General features: G+C 40.4%; 1 protein-coding gene across 2 annotated transcripts in view; it reads right to left on the bottom strand.

The window, feature by feature from the left end:
* The window catches only part of SLC44A1 (solute carrier family 44 member 1), a 129,082-nt gene that overhangs the window by 65,117 nt on the left and 47,727 nt on the right, over nucleotides 1–16,238 (bottom strand). The window contains exons 5-7 of one of the 2 annotated variants that reach the window (XM_073666604.1): nucleotides 15,847–15,940; nucleotides 10,309–10,365; nucleotides 1,815–1,984 (exon numbers count right to left, since the gene is read on the bottom strand). In XM_073666604.1, the coding sequence (XP_073522705.1) occupies nucleotides 1,815–1,984; nucleotides 10,309–10,365; nucleotides 15,847–15,940 (321 nt within the window). The remainder of the gene's footprint in view (nucleotides 1–1,814; nucleotides 1,985–10,308; nucleotides 10,366–15,846; nucleotides 15,941–16,238) is intronic. The other variant, XM_073666611.1, reaches the window with a different exon arrangement.

Here is a 16,238-nt window from a genome sequence, read left to right as displayed (position 1 = left end):
TCAAAGTATAATTGAGAATAAAAAAGCACACAGAACTGGCCCGAATGTCCCACACTGGAGATCCAAACATCTGGGTTGTAAAATCCTGGCATGTAGAGTAGGATTCCACGACCCTTTGTGACTGTTCTTGCAGTGAAAGTGTGAGATCTCGCGTTTTCCATTTATCCAGCTCAGCCACAGATTTTAAACAGTATCATCATTAGAGTGGTTACAGTTTGGTAACAGCTTAAGAAAGTTCATGGCAGTTCAAGACTGGTGGAAGGCACAAGATCGCACTCACTGCATGAGCGGCCATGGAGGGTTGAGGGATCGCACCCTGCATGTCGGGATTCTAAAACCAGGAAGTTCTGGCCAGGCTTTCCTAGAAAGTCGGGCACTTTCAGGGGACATTAAATCACATTTCTGCAAGGTTTTGTCACTGGATTATATTTAGAAAAGTCACCAGTCTGGGGCTGCCCACTACTACTTGAACCAAAATATACGTTCCATTTCACCAGATATTTCCATCAGATAGGATGTGTGATATTTAAAATCACACAGGTAATTCTCATTTTTTCCTTTTAAAACACATGGAGATACAAGGCATATTAAGACTTTGCAAAGCCCTGCTGCAGGGATTTTGTAATTACATTTCAGGAACACATTTACATTTGGTTTAGGCACTATAGATGCATTCCCCAGGTGTGGAAAGATAGCAAGCCAAAGCGAAAAAACATCCTGCTTAATATGTCTTCTCTTAATCTTTACAGACTTTAAAGGGAATCTGTCAGTAGGATCAACCCTCCTAAGCCTTACTTGTATCACACTGGTAATTCTCCTTTTTATTAAAAACGACCTCTGGAGGCAGATTCTCATACATACAGTATATTTAGTCCTGAACAAATAATAAGAAAAAAAAGTTAATTTCTCTGGAATAAAGATCGTAGATATAGAGGTATCATTTTATTCAGCTTCCTATGACATGCCCATATAGGCAGCATAGGAGGGTTGATCCTTCTGACAGATTCCCTTTAAAGGGAACCTGCTACGTTAATTTTTGATCTGTGAGAGCAGGTTATAGAGCAGGTGCAGCTGACCAGATATATATAGTAAATATTATCTCACAAAAGTATATATCTTGGAATTTGGTTATTTTTAATTCCTGTTCATTCTAGGCTTAGGAGTCCAGTGGGCGGTTCTACTCACTTATTGACAGCTCTCGTTATGTGCTTTTACAAAGCGGTCAATCATTAATAAGACTGCCCACTTGAAACCCAAGTCTAGATCTATTCCCACAAATCTATATATCAGTCTGCTCAGCTCCTCCTGCTGTATAACAAGATGGACACACATGGGACTGCATGTACAACATGACAAGTTCCCTTTAGTTATAAGGATGATCAAATAATGACAATAGCAAAAAGTGTGTTCTTTCAAATCACAAGCAAAGTGATGAATAAGAGCCAAAAAAAGTTCCCCACATGTGACACAGTAATAAATGGCATCTAGCATATACACACACCATACAAGAATTGGGCACATAATTAGAATACAGTACAAGAACTTTCATTTCATCTTAGCATTGTATTTCAGAATCGCCTCTGCGTATTCCAATAATGAAGCCTAAAAATCAACCCAACTTTAAGTAAAGCATTTATTATTGGAGACCCACTATGATCATGCAATGATTTGCAAGCATATGTGTCAACACATTTTTTTCACATTTTTATAAAACCTTCTTTATTACAGCCCAGGAGGTAAATTTGGAGGAAAAAAAAAAAAGACGCCTATAACAATACTAATACATCAAGTCTAATAATTAGTAAAACCATTACCTAGTGACAAAAAGCAAAGTCCAATTATAATTTCTTTGCTGGTCATTACTCCACTAATCAGCCTGTGTAGGACACTATTGTCACTGACAAAAGTGATCAGAGCTTCTGCAAACTTGGCATAGCAGGAAATGTTCACAGGAGCACAGCGATGGAAGAATGGAATAGGTGCACTGGTGACACAAGGAGAAAAAAAAACAAAATAGAAAAAAAAATTACTCCTACCGAAATATAAAATGAAAAAAAATGTCACATCAACACAGAAATGGAAAGGTGAATGGAGCTTTATATATATATTTGTTGTAAAGGGTTCGGGAAGAAACGTGGTGGGCGGAGGTTGAAAATGAATGGATGTGATAGCAAGGACAGTTTGTCAGAAAAAGGAGGAGCACAATATAAAAAAAATTTATGTGGACCAATAAAAAAGTGTCATGACCCATATAAATAAAGTTATTGATGAGAAATGAGACTTGCTTGCCAGTATCTTACATGCATAAAAGTTCTCTCATCTTGCTTTATCATTTAAAGGGGGATCGTAGGGTTTTTTTTTTTTTTAATAGTGTAGCTCAATAATGACAATTTAGTAATGTAAAGACCAAATTCCTTACTGCTTGCCCTGGGGTTGTCGTGGAAGAAACAGCAGCCTAGCTCTGAACAGATATCCAGAATTATGTTCTTATAAGTTTAAATCGCATAAAAAGATTTCATTCATTCATCTCCTTTTATGCAAATGCTGTATAGTCTATCCAAAAATGGGATTAGAGGAGAGCAGCGAAACCCTCCCTGTCCAGCAGATTGCAGATACCCTTGTAATCAAATCGCATTTTCAGTGTAAAAAATACAGCATTCACATAGACCGTTCAATGAGCCTTGTAAATGACACCAATGGTCTGATACCACCATGGAATCCTCAGTGCAAGCAGTAATGTAAGAGATATTTACTTAACTGTGACCGGAGATCAGGAGAGAAAAACAGAACAATGGGTATAATAGAGCCATGGTTACCCATTTACAAGGTATTTAGCTACATTTTAATAAAATATGTAACAATACTTACAATTATTTATAGAAAGTAGAAAAGCACAAAATACCAAAAAAACATATTTTTGAGGGTTTTACTCACTGCTAGAGACTTACCTTATATGGAAAAGCAGTTTAAATGGTTACCAAAATCACAATGTGTTCTTATAATAATGTACACATATATGTATTCATTTTTGCCAGTACAACACATTTTTAAGTCTGCCCCATTTTACATATAACACGCCCCCCCTAAGGATGACCCTCTAGCTGCCATTGGAACCGTCCTTTAGTAGTTCCAGGTCATGGTTGATCATGTGCAGAGCAGAGACTCTCTGCTGTGAGGAGAGATATCCTGCAGGATGGGGTTCTGTGTTGAGGAGCGATGTACTACAGAATTGGCTGTATAAAGGGGGCAGAGAGGATATGCTGAAGGATGGGGCTATATACAGATGACCAAGGAGAAATATACTGAGGGAGGAGGCTGAAAGGAGTGATATACTGCAGGATGGGATTCTCTATAGGATGGCTGTGAGGACAGACATACTGCACGCACAAGGGCTGAGATTAGTGGAGCCTTGTTTGTTGCTTGCTACTGAGAGACCATTGACATGAAACCGCAAATAATCCTCTGCAATATGCATCAATAGAGTGGTATCTTCTGTCATATGCATCAACAGAGCAGCATTTGCAGTTTCACAAAACGGATATGTCAACAGTAGTCTTCAAACACAGTTATACACTGCTGTTGTGGCAGAGAGTTGAGCTCCGCTAGAACCAGCTAATTATGTAAAACCACAATGCAGATATACTGATGCAGATGGCAGAAGATATTCTACACACAGATTACTTAGATGTTAGTTCAGAGGTAGTGCTTGTCAAGAGCACAAAGGGAGGAGAGGGAGGGGTCTGCAGCACTGAGGAGAAGGAAGTGCTACTGAGATATGTAGTTTCAGAAGAATAAGACTGCCCATTCAGCTATGTGAAGCTGGATTCTCAAAGGGACAGAGGAAAAAACACAAGGGTACAGGGATGAATCGTTTTATTGGGCTTTGTTTGTATATTAACAATAAGTATGCAATAGGTGTGCTTTGTGAAAAAATATGATTGTTGGAATAACTATTTAACCCCTTAGTGACCAGACCAATTTCTGGTCAAATCTGACCAGTGTCACTTTATGTAGTACCGTATTTTTCGGACTATAAGAAGCACCTAGGTTTTAGAGAAGGAAAATAGAAAGAAAAAAATGTAAGCAAAAAATGTGGTAACGATGCCCTGTTAAGGGGAAGAGGGTCTGCTGCTGACACGGTTATAGGGGTAATGTCCCCAATTCTGTTAATATCCCCCATCCTTCCTGTTATACGTGGCCCTCATCCCCATCCTGATATGCATGAACCCCCTTCATCCCCCATCCTAGTATGTATGGCCCCCCTCATCCCTCTTCCTGGTATGTATGGCCCCCCTCATCCCTCTTCCTGGTATGTATGGCCCCCCCTCATCCCTCTTCCTGGTATGTATGGCACCCCTCATGCCTCATCCCTGTATGTATGGCACCCCTCATGCCTCTTTCTGGTTTGTATGGCACCCTTTATCCCTGTATGTATGCCCACCCTGATCATTCTCCCTAATAACGCGCACACTGTAGCTGCAGCACAGCTCCTGCTGCGCTCGGCGGTCAGTGTACCCGCTATTCAAGTCCATGAATATTCACCACACCCATGGGAGTGGTGAATATTTCTGGACTTTAATAGCGGGCACACTGACCGCCGAGCGCAGCAGGAGCCGCGCTGCGGCTATAGTGTGCGCGCTATTAGGGAGAATGAATGGTCAATGCTCTCACACGCACACAGTCCAGGCGTGGGGAGAAGACTATTCTGGCACAGAGCGGGACACAGCACTGGAGGAGAGAGGAGGTGAGTATAATTGTTTATTTTTTTCTGTGCAGCGCGACCGGGATCAGGGGGTGCCAAGCATACCAGGATGAGGGGGGCCATACAGGGATGAAGGGTGCCATACATACTAGAAAGAGGGATGAGGGGGGCCATACATACAGGGATGAAGGGTGCCATACATACAAGGAGCCGCGCTGCAGGCACAGTGTGCAGGCTATTAAGGAAAATGAATATTCACTGCTCCCCACGCCCATTTATCAAGGAAATTTACAAAACTTATTTTTATAGGGACCTGTTCAGTTTTGAAGTGACTTTGGGGGTCCTATATGTTGGAAACCACCCAAAAGTGATACCATTTTAAAAACTGCACCCCTCAACGTACTTAAAATTGCTTTCAAGAAGTTTATTAACCCTTCTGGTTCTTTTCAGGAAGTAATGGAAAGTGACATGACAAGAATGAAAAAGTTTATTTTTACCACCTAAATTTTGATAACTTCTGAACAGGCCGCTATAACGGCAGACTCCAAGGCTGTTATGTGTCCCTTACCTGCCATGGCAAACATCAGGACCACACAATCAAGATCTAAGGGCCGATGAGATTAAAGAGGAAGCACCCACACTCTGTTAACTATTTAGATTCTGTAGTCACTAATGAGAGCAGAATCTAAGGGGTTAAATGCCCATTGTCAGCGCCAACACTGATTGTGGCTGATGCAGCAAGTTGTCAGCTATAGTGTACAGGTGACAGTTACAGGATTGTCACTTGTCGGGGAACGCTAGTCTCTTATATCGCACGTCAGTAAAAAGACGTCTATTGGTCACTAAGGGGTAAAAAACAGTACGCAAGATATGGCTTCTATGCACGCATAAATAACAAAGAATTCAGTGTATCTAACACTACATAGCATTCGGCTAACATAAAGGATTCTATTACCTGGAAATTTGGATAGGGATTTTTGTCGGGTACCATCAAACTGTTAGATGTCAAGAGTATAGAGTGACTGAAGGATTGACATCATGCATGCCAGATACTCTTTATTAGTATGGACCCGCTAATACATATAAAATATAAACATGCTGTAGTAAGAGATAGATAGATTAAAAAAAAAAAAAAAAAATTGGTTTTCCTGAAAAGTTAAATTCAACACCATCAATTTGGTCTTCTGTGACTCGATCATCTTGTCCACATAGGCTCAAATTTAGGCTGTGTGCCCACTATGCGTTTTTTAAGCATTTCCGCAGCGGCAATTTTGCTACAGAAACGCTTAAAAAACGCTTGGTAGAAGGCCTGCCATGTTCCCCAATGATAATCCGCATGTGCTGTGCACATGCTGCAGAAATTTCCGCTGCGGATTATCATTGTGGAAAAAAACGAAGCACTACCAATTATTTTGCATAATCGCGGCGTTTTCGCCGCCAGTGACTTGCATTGAAACACATAATATCCGCACGACTACATGTGCACATGTGGATATTAAGCGGTTCAATGTGCGGATGGTACCCGGGTCTGGAGAAGAGGAGACTCTCCTCCAGAACCGGGTACCATGGTACCTGTAAAAAAAAAAAAAAAAAAAAGAAAAGAATTAAAAATAAAAAATATACATTATACTTACCTTCTGATGGCCCCCGGTCTCCATAGCGATGCGTCCTGGCTTCCTGGCAGCTCGCGATGGTCTAAAAAGACCTGCCAGGACGTCATTTAGTCATGTGACAGGTCACACGACTGCTGGCGTCGGCGGTCGCGTGACCTGTCACATGACTAAATTACGTCATGGAAGGTCCTTTTACACAACCTTGAGACACCGGGAAGACCGGACACATCGGATAAGGAGACAGGGGCCATCGGAAGGGGAGTATATTTTTCTTTTTTATAATTTTTTTTTTTTTTTTAACTAACTTGGTCACACTATATAAAATCCATGCCAGTTGCATTGATTTATATAGTGTGACCAAGTTGTCAAGCACTTTACAACCCGCATGCGAAATCACATGATCAAAACGCTTCACATCCGCATGTCCCTGGCAGGAAAAACGCATGTACAATCCGCATGTACAATCCGCATGTACAATCCGCATGTACAATCCGCATGTACAATCCGCATGTACAATCCGCATGCGTTATTTCTGCCAGGGAGATGCAGAAACCATCAGGAAAAATCTGGAGCATTTCTGCATCGTGGGCACATAGCCTTATATTAAAAAAAAAAAATGTCAGAATTCTTGAGCAAAACTGTTTGAAATATTGCAAAATATTTGAGCAACTAGTAGCTGAGGGAATTTTTGGGACTTATGGCATTTTTATGCTAGTCCCAGCTAATTCCATCAACTTTAAAAAAAATATATGGACAGAGGTTTGTTGGAGGGTGAAAAGTGGTATAAAATATGACCGAAATGTACAGTACTCTAATGCTTGACTGGAATACATTTCCAGCAGAGGTGCAAGACAGTGTTCATCAAAACTAGGGTTCAAAACACCTGTCTTGAAGAATCAGGGCCACATTGGGGTGTTTTTTTTCATGATAATCCCAAGTAAGCACCTTGCTTACTCCAAAGCAAGAAGAACACTGAACATACAAGATTTCTAATTGGTATACCATGAGTGGATCCTGCAATGGCAGCTAAATTCATGGGGTTGTCTAGTTAAGAAATGATTATACTGAAACATGTGTAAAATAGTGACACGACTTGCCAATATGCCTCTATTAGCACAGTTGCCATAACCTTTAGCTATCCCCTCCTGTCCTAGGTTAGGCAGGGCAACGTCTTGCCCCGTGCTGGACACAGGAAACCATCTCCTGGATTGGTCGGTCATTGGTGCTTTGTGTGAAGGGGGCTAGCTAACTGGCTCATTCCAATAGCGAAGCTAGCCTCCCTCTATCTATGCACTGGTAGTGACAGAAGGGGGCTAGCGAGCTTTTGAAATGAGCAGTTAGTCAGACCACCTTTACACAAAGCACTGGTACATGCCAATACAGGGAAGGTCCTCGCGTGAAAAAAAATAATACTAAAGACAACCAGTGTTCTTTATCCCTGCACGGATCAATTTTGATCATATAACTATCTGGGTACTTAAACCATTTATTTGATTGAGGTCCAAGCTGCATTTCTCTGCAGACTAAATAGTCAAGAACAAAACTGCCCTTTTGCACTAAGAGGAACATTGGACATCGACTGATCAGTAAGCTATGGACTATCAGAGATAGGTCATAATAACATATGTTGATTGTAAAGGGTTTTTTCCTAAGTAAATTGAGGACAAAGTTTACCGTTGACTTAACTGTAACTGGTACAAACGGCAAGTAAAGTCCAGCAATAGGTCAGAGACTAGACCTTGTAGAAGATTAAGCTCAGTGCATCATGCTCAGTATAAATTAAATGTAAAGAAGCAATGCAGAGAGGAAAAATAGCTGAGCATATGTTGCAATAATGCAGGTCTTTTTTCAGTCTTTTTATACCAGCATCAAAAATCAGTTTAGTCATCTAAAGCTTTTCGGTAGAATACATTACTGGCTGAGGTTTTGTGCCGTTCTTATTTTATTTAGTCCTTGAAGACAACTGGGGTTACATCTGTCAGCTGACCTATTCTATTATGTCCGCTATGGTCGTGCCTTCTCATATTATAAAAAGGTGATGTGTGACTGTTACAGGATAAAAACAGATTTAATTTTCTCATAGGAGAAAAATAAAGTATTATTTCATGCTATGGCGTACAGTGGCATATAAAACTTTGGGCACCCCTGGTCAAACTTACTGCTATTGTGAACAGTTAAGCAAGTTGAAGGTGAAATGATCTCTAAAAGGCCTAAAATTAAAGATGACACATTTCCATTGTATTTTAGGCAAAATTTTTTTTTATATATCTTCATCTTTTACATTTTAAAAATTACAAAAAGGAAAATGGGCCGATGCAAAAGTTTGGGCACCCTTTTGACCAAGGTTTCAGACCTTAATTAGCCCGATAGGGTTATGGCTTGTTCACCATAATCGTTCGGAAAGGCCAGGTGATGCAAATTTCCCAGCTTTATAAAAACGCAGCCTCCGCTAACCTTGTGCTAAAAAACCAGCAGCCATGGGTTCTTCTAAGCAGCTGCCTAGCACTCAGAAAATGATGGAAGCCCAAAAAGCAAGAGAAGGCTATAAGAAGATAGCCAGGGGTTTTCAAGTTGCCCTTTCCTCAGTTCAAAACAAAATTAAGAAATGGCAGTTAACATGAACAGTGGAGGTCAAGATAAGGTCTGGAAGACCAAGCAAAATTTCAGTGAGAACTGCTCATAGCATTGCTAGAGAGGCAAATCAGAACCCCAGCTTAACTGCAAAAGACCCTCAGAAAGATCTAGCAGACTCTGGAGTTGTGGTACATTATTCTACTGTTCAGAAACACTGCACAAATATGGGCTTCATGGAAGAGTCATCAGAAGAAAACTTCTACGTCCTCACCATAAAATTCAACATCAGAAGTATGCAAAAGAACATCTAAACAAGCCAGATCCATCTTGGAAACAAGTCCTATGGACCAATGAGGTTAAAATAGAACTCTTTAGCCACAATGATCGAAGGTATGTTTGGAGAAAATAGGGTACAGAATTTCAGGAAAAGAACATCTCACCAGCCATTAAGCATGGGCGGGATCAATCATGGTTTCAGGTTGTGTTGCAGCCAATGGCACGTGGAACATTTCATGGGTAGAGGAAAGAATGAATTCAATGAAATTTCAACAAATTCTTGATGCAAACATAATACGTAAAAAAGCTGAAGTTGAAAAGAAGATATCTTCTACAAATGGATAATGATCCTAAACACACGTCAAAATCCACAATAGACTACCAGAAAGGCATAACCTGAAGGTTTTAGAATGGTCCTTACATTCTTCTGATCTGAATATCATTGAAAATCTGTGACTAGACCTCAAAATATTAGTGCATGCAATAAGACCCAGGGATCTCACAGAAGTAGAAGAGTTTTCCAAGGAAGAATGGATGAAAAATCCCTCAAACAAGAATTGAAAGACTCTTGTCTGGCTACAAAAAGCGTTTACAAGCTGTGATACTTTCAAAAGGAGGTGCTATTAGGTATTAACCATGCAGGGTGCCCAAACTTTTGCATCGGCCCATTTTACTTTTTGGAATTTTTAAAAATGTAACAGATAATATATATTTTTTGCCTAAAATACAAAAGGAAATGTGTCATCTTTAACTTTAGGCCTTTTAGAGATCATTTCATCTTCAACTTGCGTAACTGTTCACAATAACAGTAATTTTGACCAGGGGTGCCTAAACTTTTACATGCCAATGTATATGGTGGTATTTTCTCCAGAGGCTAGATGATACAGTTTCAAAAACGTGCCCCAGTCTCTTAAAACCAAAAGGTTGTACTAATCTGTACAAAAGGGCAAACCGTAATGGTAGGTGATAAATGTATGACCGCTGGGGGTCTGCCCTCTGGAATCGCCAGGGATCGTAAATTTGCCTGGAGAATGCCTGTGAATGAAGCATTACTGCAGATACTAAATCAGTTCTCCATTCACTTCTATGAGACTAATGGAACGTGAAAGCTTGGTTGTGTGAACATAAACTGAAATAACATACCATATAGGGTTTGTGTATCCACCATGGGGACACAAAGAAGCTTCAAAACCAGCCAATCTTTAAAAAAAATAAACATTTGCAAAGTTACGACATGCATTGGAGCCATAAAAAACGGGAATCTGGTCACAACTTTTAATCATTTCCATTCCCACGAAATGTAAGCTTCTCAAAACCATGAGTACTCCTCTAAAAGGTAAGAAAGTAAAGCTCGACTTAACACGCTTCTAATGCAGCTGCTATATGACACACTCTTGTTCGGGATCTTTGCTCACAATGCCAAGGAAACCCTTTCCACGATGCAATCTGAGAACTATTCTTGTGCTTACATAGTTGTCTGCAGAAGCCGTTTGGCTCTTGGCAGGGAGTCATCACAACATAGTAGTTGGCATTCACAGGCTAAGAATTCCAACTCTCCCACAAGTCCTATGTAGAAAACAGCTTCTTGGCTGAGCTGTGGTTTTAACTCCACAGCTACCCTTACAGTTGACCAAGGAAGGCTCAGTTAAGGACATGGGCATGACGGGGGGTTGTAGTTTCACACTAGCGTTGCAGCTTTCTCCTCCCTGATTAACAGATCTAAAGATTGCATGGCTGTAGGATTCATTTTATGCACGCCTTAATAGCGAATCTGTCAGCAGGATATCACCTCCACTCCAGCAATACATTTACATGGCCAGTCTGTTCTTGAGAAATCAGAATTTGAATCAATATGCAAATGGATACAGTAGATATGTAGCCTCTGTCACTACAAGTCTATACCCTGCCCAGCCTCCTTTGACTGACAACCTCTATGCCCTGTGACTTCAGGCAAAGGAGCCATCAGTCAAGTAGGAGGAAAGGAGGAAGAGGCGTTAGGTTGGGAATAGAGCTGGAGTGACAGAGGTTTTATATCTACAAATAGTTCTTCAGCCTCATTTGCTCATCAGGTCAAACACTGATGTCTCAGAAACGGAGGAATAGATTGTCCATGTAAGGGTCAGACAAGCATATAGCATGGGATACCATATGCTAATGACACTTGGCTCCAGCTCTGCTGTGAGTGGGAGCCAAGTGTCATGCTACTGTGTTAGGATCCTCTCACATGAGAGAATCCGATCACAGGTGCAGAGGAGACTGAGAAAGTAATTTCTCCATCTCCTCCATTGCATGTCTTGGCGTATATCGGACGGCACTGGGATGACATCAGAGTGCAGTCTGATGTTTCACATGCACCCATAGACTTGTATGGGTGCGAGTGTGCCGAGTCTCGCTGCCAAACGCAGCATGCTGCGATTGTTCCGTCATGCCGAATGAACATGAGAGAATAATCGGATAGCACTCGGCCATGTTATACGCTCGTGTGAGCGAGGCCTAAAGGTATTGCTGGACTTGTCTTTGAAAGACCTAAATTCACTTACATGTAAATAGCTGGGGGGGGGGGTAAAATCCTGCTGACAGACTGCCTTTAAAATAATCCTGACGTGCCTGTTTATAGGGAGTCCGTCACCCCCAAAACTACTTTCAAACTACTTATGCAGTCAGTCCTATAGGGGACTTAGCCCTTATAAAACTAATACCTGTAGCTTATATTTCACTTCTTTAGTTAAACAGAAAATGGATTTACTGTATATGCAAATGAAGATGCCTTGGTGCAACCTAGGTGTGGCCATGGGCTCACTGCACCGCTCAAATCAACAGGTCGCCTCCCTTTAGCTGGATTGACAGTGCTCCTTTGCCCAGTGCAAGTACTGTCTAAATTGAATTCTTGGTCCTGCATATCTGCACTGACAATGCGGGAGCAGAACAGGTCCACACACACATGGCTATTACGTGCATGCGCTCATTGCCTGCCACGTCCGCTCCCTACTGTGTGATCCTGTGTGCAGCAGGCGTGCGTTGCTGATAGGAGAGAGGGATGAACATGCGGCCTACACTGACACTGTGTGAGCATGCCTGATCGGCTCCTGCAATGTCTGTGCGCTCGCTCTGTATATTCAACAACACAAAAGTAGGCAATTTTGTCCAGATGTGGTGAGATATACAGCATCCATGATCTAAAAATACACTATATATCAGTTATTAATGAAAAGCCACGTCAGAGAATGTACTGAACATGTTTTAAATAGTTAAACTCCGAGGGCCACATTTACAAAGTTTTTATTGAAAATTGTGCAGCTAAAACGGTCTCAAGTGACAGCATGAAAAATTCTATTGTTAAAATTAGTGATACTTCTCACCACAAAATTTGGGAAAATAAAAAAAAAAAAATGGGCAAAGTCTCCAAAGAGTCATAACTTAGCTATACTATGTAGAATAGAGGACAACATGTAAATCTATTCCAGCTCATAATATGTGTAAAATTTATTTCCTAACAGTAGGACTAGAGAAAAAGCTCCAGATTTAGCATTAATCACTTTAAAAACTATGTAAGATACAGTAATGGCCGAAAGTGTTGGCACCCTTGAAATTGTTCCAGAAAATGAAGTATTTCTCCCTGAAAATTATTGCCATTACACATGATTTGTTATACACGTTTATTTCTTTTGTGTGTATTGGAACAACACAACAAAACGAGAGAGAAAAAGGCAAATTGGACATCATTTCACACAAAACTTCAAAAACGGGCAGGACAAACTAGTTGACACCTTTCAAAACTTGTGGGCACACAACTTTGTTTCATGCATGTGATGCTCTTTTAAACTCACCTGTGGCAAGTAACAGATGTCAGCAATATGAAAATCACACCTGAAACCAGATATAAAAAAAAAAAAAGGAAGAAGTTGACTCAATCTTTGCATTTTACATCTGTGTGTGCCACACTAAGCATGGAGAACAGAAAGAGAAGAGAACTGTCTGAAAATTTGAGAACCAAAATTGTTAAACAATATGAACAATGGTAACGGTTAGAAGTCCATCTCCAGAGATCTTCATGTTCCTTTGTCCACGGTGCGCAACATAATCAAGAAGTTTAAAACCCATGGTGCTCTAGCTAATCTCCTTGGACGTGGATGGCAGAGAAAAATTGAAGAAAGGTTGGCAGCACAGGATAGTCCGAATGGTGGATAAGCAGCCTCAAACAAATTCCAAAGAAATTCAAGGCGGCCTGCAGGCTTAGGATGCATCAGTGTCAGCACGAACTATCCATTGACATTTGAATGAAATTAAATGCTCAGGCAGGAGACAAAGGAAGACTCCACTGCAGACACAGACATTAAAAAGCTAGACTGAACTTGGCCAAAATGTACGCGAGTAAGCCAAAATCCTTCTGGGAAAGAGTCTAGTGGACAGATGAGACCAATATAGAGCTTTTTGGTAAAGCACATCATTCTGTTTACTGAAGACGGAAGAAGGCCTACAAAGAAAAGAACACAGTACCTATAGTCAAATATGGTGAAGGTTCAAAGATGTTTTGGCGTTGTTTTGCTGCCTCTGGCACTGGGTGCCTTGACTGTGGTAATCTTCAGATTTGATGATGCCTTGCACAAAGGATTTTGGGTTGCAATGTAGCGCACAGTGTCAGAAAGCTGGGTTTGTGTCCAAGGTCATGGGTCTTCCAGAAGGACAATGACGCCAAACATACTTCAAGAAGCACCCAGAAGTGGATGGAAACAAAGCACTGGAGAGTTCTGAAGTCGCCAGCAAGGAGTCCGGATTTAAATGCCATTCAACACCTGAGAGATCTTAAAATTGCTGTTGGGAGAAGGCACCTTTCAAATATGAGAGACCTGGAGCAGTCTGCAAAAGAAGAGTGGTCCAAAATTCCAGTTGAGAGGTGTAAAACGTTTGTTGATGCTTATGGTAAGCGGTTGATTGCAGTTATTTATCCCAAAGGGTGTGCAACCAAATATTAAGTTGAGGCTGCCAACAATTTTGTCTGCCCTATTTTTTTTTTTTTGGGGGGGGGGGGTGTTTGTGTGAAATTATGTCCAATTTGCCTTTTTCGCTCTTTTTTTGTGTTGTTCCAATACACACAAAGGAAATAAAAGTGTATAACAAAACATGTGTAATTGCAATAATTTTCTGGGAGAAATACTTCATTTCCTGGAACAATTTCAAGGGAACCAACACTGTCGGCCATGACTGTATGTCAGTCTTTGTAAAGTAGACCCATAGAATACAGTGTTAATTGCAATCACAGTGATCCTTGCTATGAAAATGTCAACTTTGTAACTTTCTAAACATGTGCAAAGATCTTCCAAAGCTTACAGATTACAAGAAATGAAGAAGCATGATGATCGTTAATATTGTATAAAGGAATAAACACACCAAGGATAGGCATTAAAAGGAATGGTTTTTTTTTAATGCTTTTAACTATATTCCGCTATATCCACTGCATGTTGTATCACTGGGTTCCTTCTACTATGGGCAATAGTAATTTCCAAATGCTATTTCTGGATATCTAGCCTCCAGCGATTCCACCCAGTTATAACCATATATGTGGATTTTTTGCATTTTTTGTTTAAGACAGACATTCCACAGATTCACTATTTTAAGCCTGAAGAAGGGCACCTTACCCAAAATATTCCTATACTTCACTCTGTGGTATAATAACTTTTTTTGGATAGGAGGGTAGAAAATTAAAATAATTAACAAAAAAACACATTCCTTTTAGTGCCTATTCTTTGTGTGCTATTCCTTTATCCAATATTAATTTTCTGACGAGGTAGGGAGTAATGTGGCCTGCTCCATTGGAATAACCAGCCAATCTCTTCTTTGCAACGTAAATTGGCGGTTGGCCAACCCACCTTGTGTCTATTGCATGATGATAGTTGTCCTAAGCTATCCAAAGACATTGTAGATTTCCACAAGCATCAACACCAACCATACAGGAAAGCAAAACTGATGAAGGTGTCCTCAGGAAGCAATTCCACACAAGACTTTCCCAGATAATACTACGTCTCAATAAAAGGGAATCTGTCAGTAGGATCAACCTTCCTAAGCCGTCTATATGGGTATGTCGTTCACAGGAAGCTGAATAAAATGATACCTTGATATCTGCAAGCCAATGTCTTATTCCAGAGATATATAGATATAGATCTATTTAATATATGTAAATGAGCTGTTAAGATCTACGGGCCAGACTGCCTCCAGAGTTCATTTTAAATAAAAAGGGGGCATTACCAGTGTAAGACGTGTAACTAACACAGAACACTAGAACTGAACTTCGTCTCCTTACAAACATATTTGCTGCAGCTCTCACAGCTCTGCTGTATTGCAACACTGTTCAGCAGTGAAATAGGAGAGCGGCCATTACACATCACCTACTGGTAATGCCACCTTTCATATAAAATAAGCTCTGGAGGCAGATTCTCAGGAGATCAGTGTCCGGCCCATAGATCTTAACGGCTCATTTACATATAAGAAAAAATTGGATTTCTCGTGAATAAGATATCATTACAGATATGAAAGTATAATTTTAATCAACTTTCTATGACCTATGTGCCATTATAGATGGCTTAGGAGGGTTGGTTGATCCTACTCTCAGATTCCCTTTAAAGGTACCTTGCAGTAGAATCGAGAAGCAAACACGGTTCAGAGGAGACACTTCCCATTACTTACCTTTCTGGCACTGGAAACTTTGGGCATAAAGACACTGCTTTGCTATCGGTAGTGTACTGGCTGGGGGATAGTGCATAATCACACAAATGTGATCCTGTTGGAAAAAGTAATAAAAAATATTTATGAAGTGGACTGATCATTTTTCATTTAAAAGAGGCTAAAAAAAGAAAATCTTACATTATATTTCCTTCAGTAACAATGCCACCGATGCAAGGTAAAGCAAAGTGTCATTCTACTATGCGGAATATAATCTCTAGGCAGTAACATACTCGGATAGCAAATTCGTTGTACCAAAAAAAAACAAAAAAAAAAAACACCTAGAGCTAAGCTGAATAGCAGAGCACACTACAGGGTCTCAAAATAGTTTTATTAAAGTTTCAATGCAAAACACA

The sequence above is a fragment of the Phyllobates terribilis genome, unplaced genomic scaffold (assembly GCF_046119375.1).
Source record: "Phyllobates terribilis strain yellow unplaced genomic scaffold, ASM4611937v1 Scaffold_1__5_contigs__length_1240528914, whole genome shotgun sequence".
Classification (NCBI taxonomy): Eukaryota; Metazoa; Chordata; class Amphibia; order Anura; family Dendrobatidae; genus Phyllobates; species Phyllobates terribilis.
This window is presented reverse-complemented; position numbering and strand designations above follow the sequence as displayed.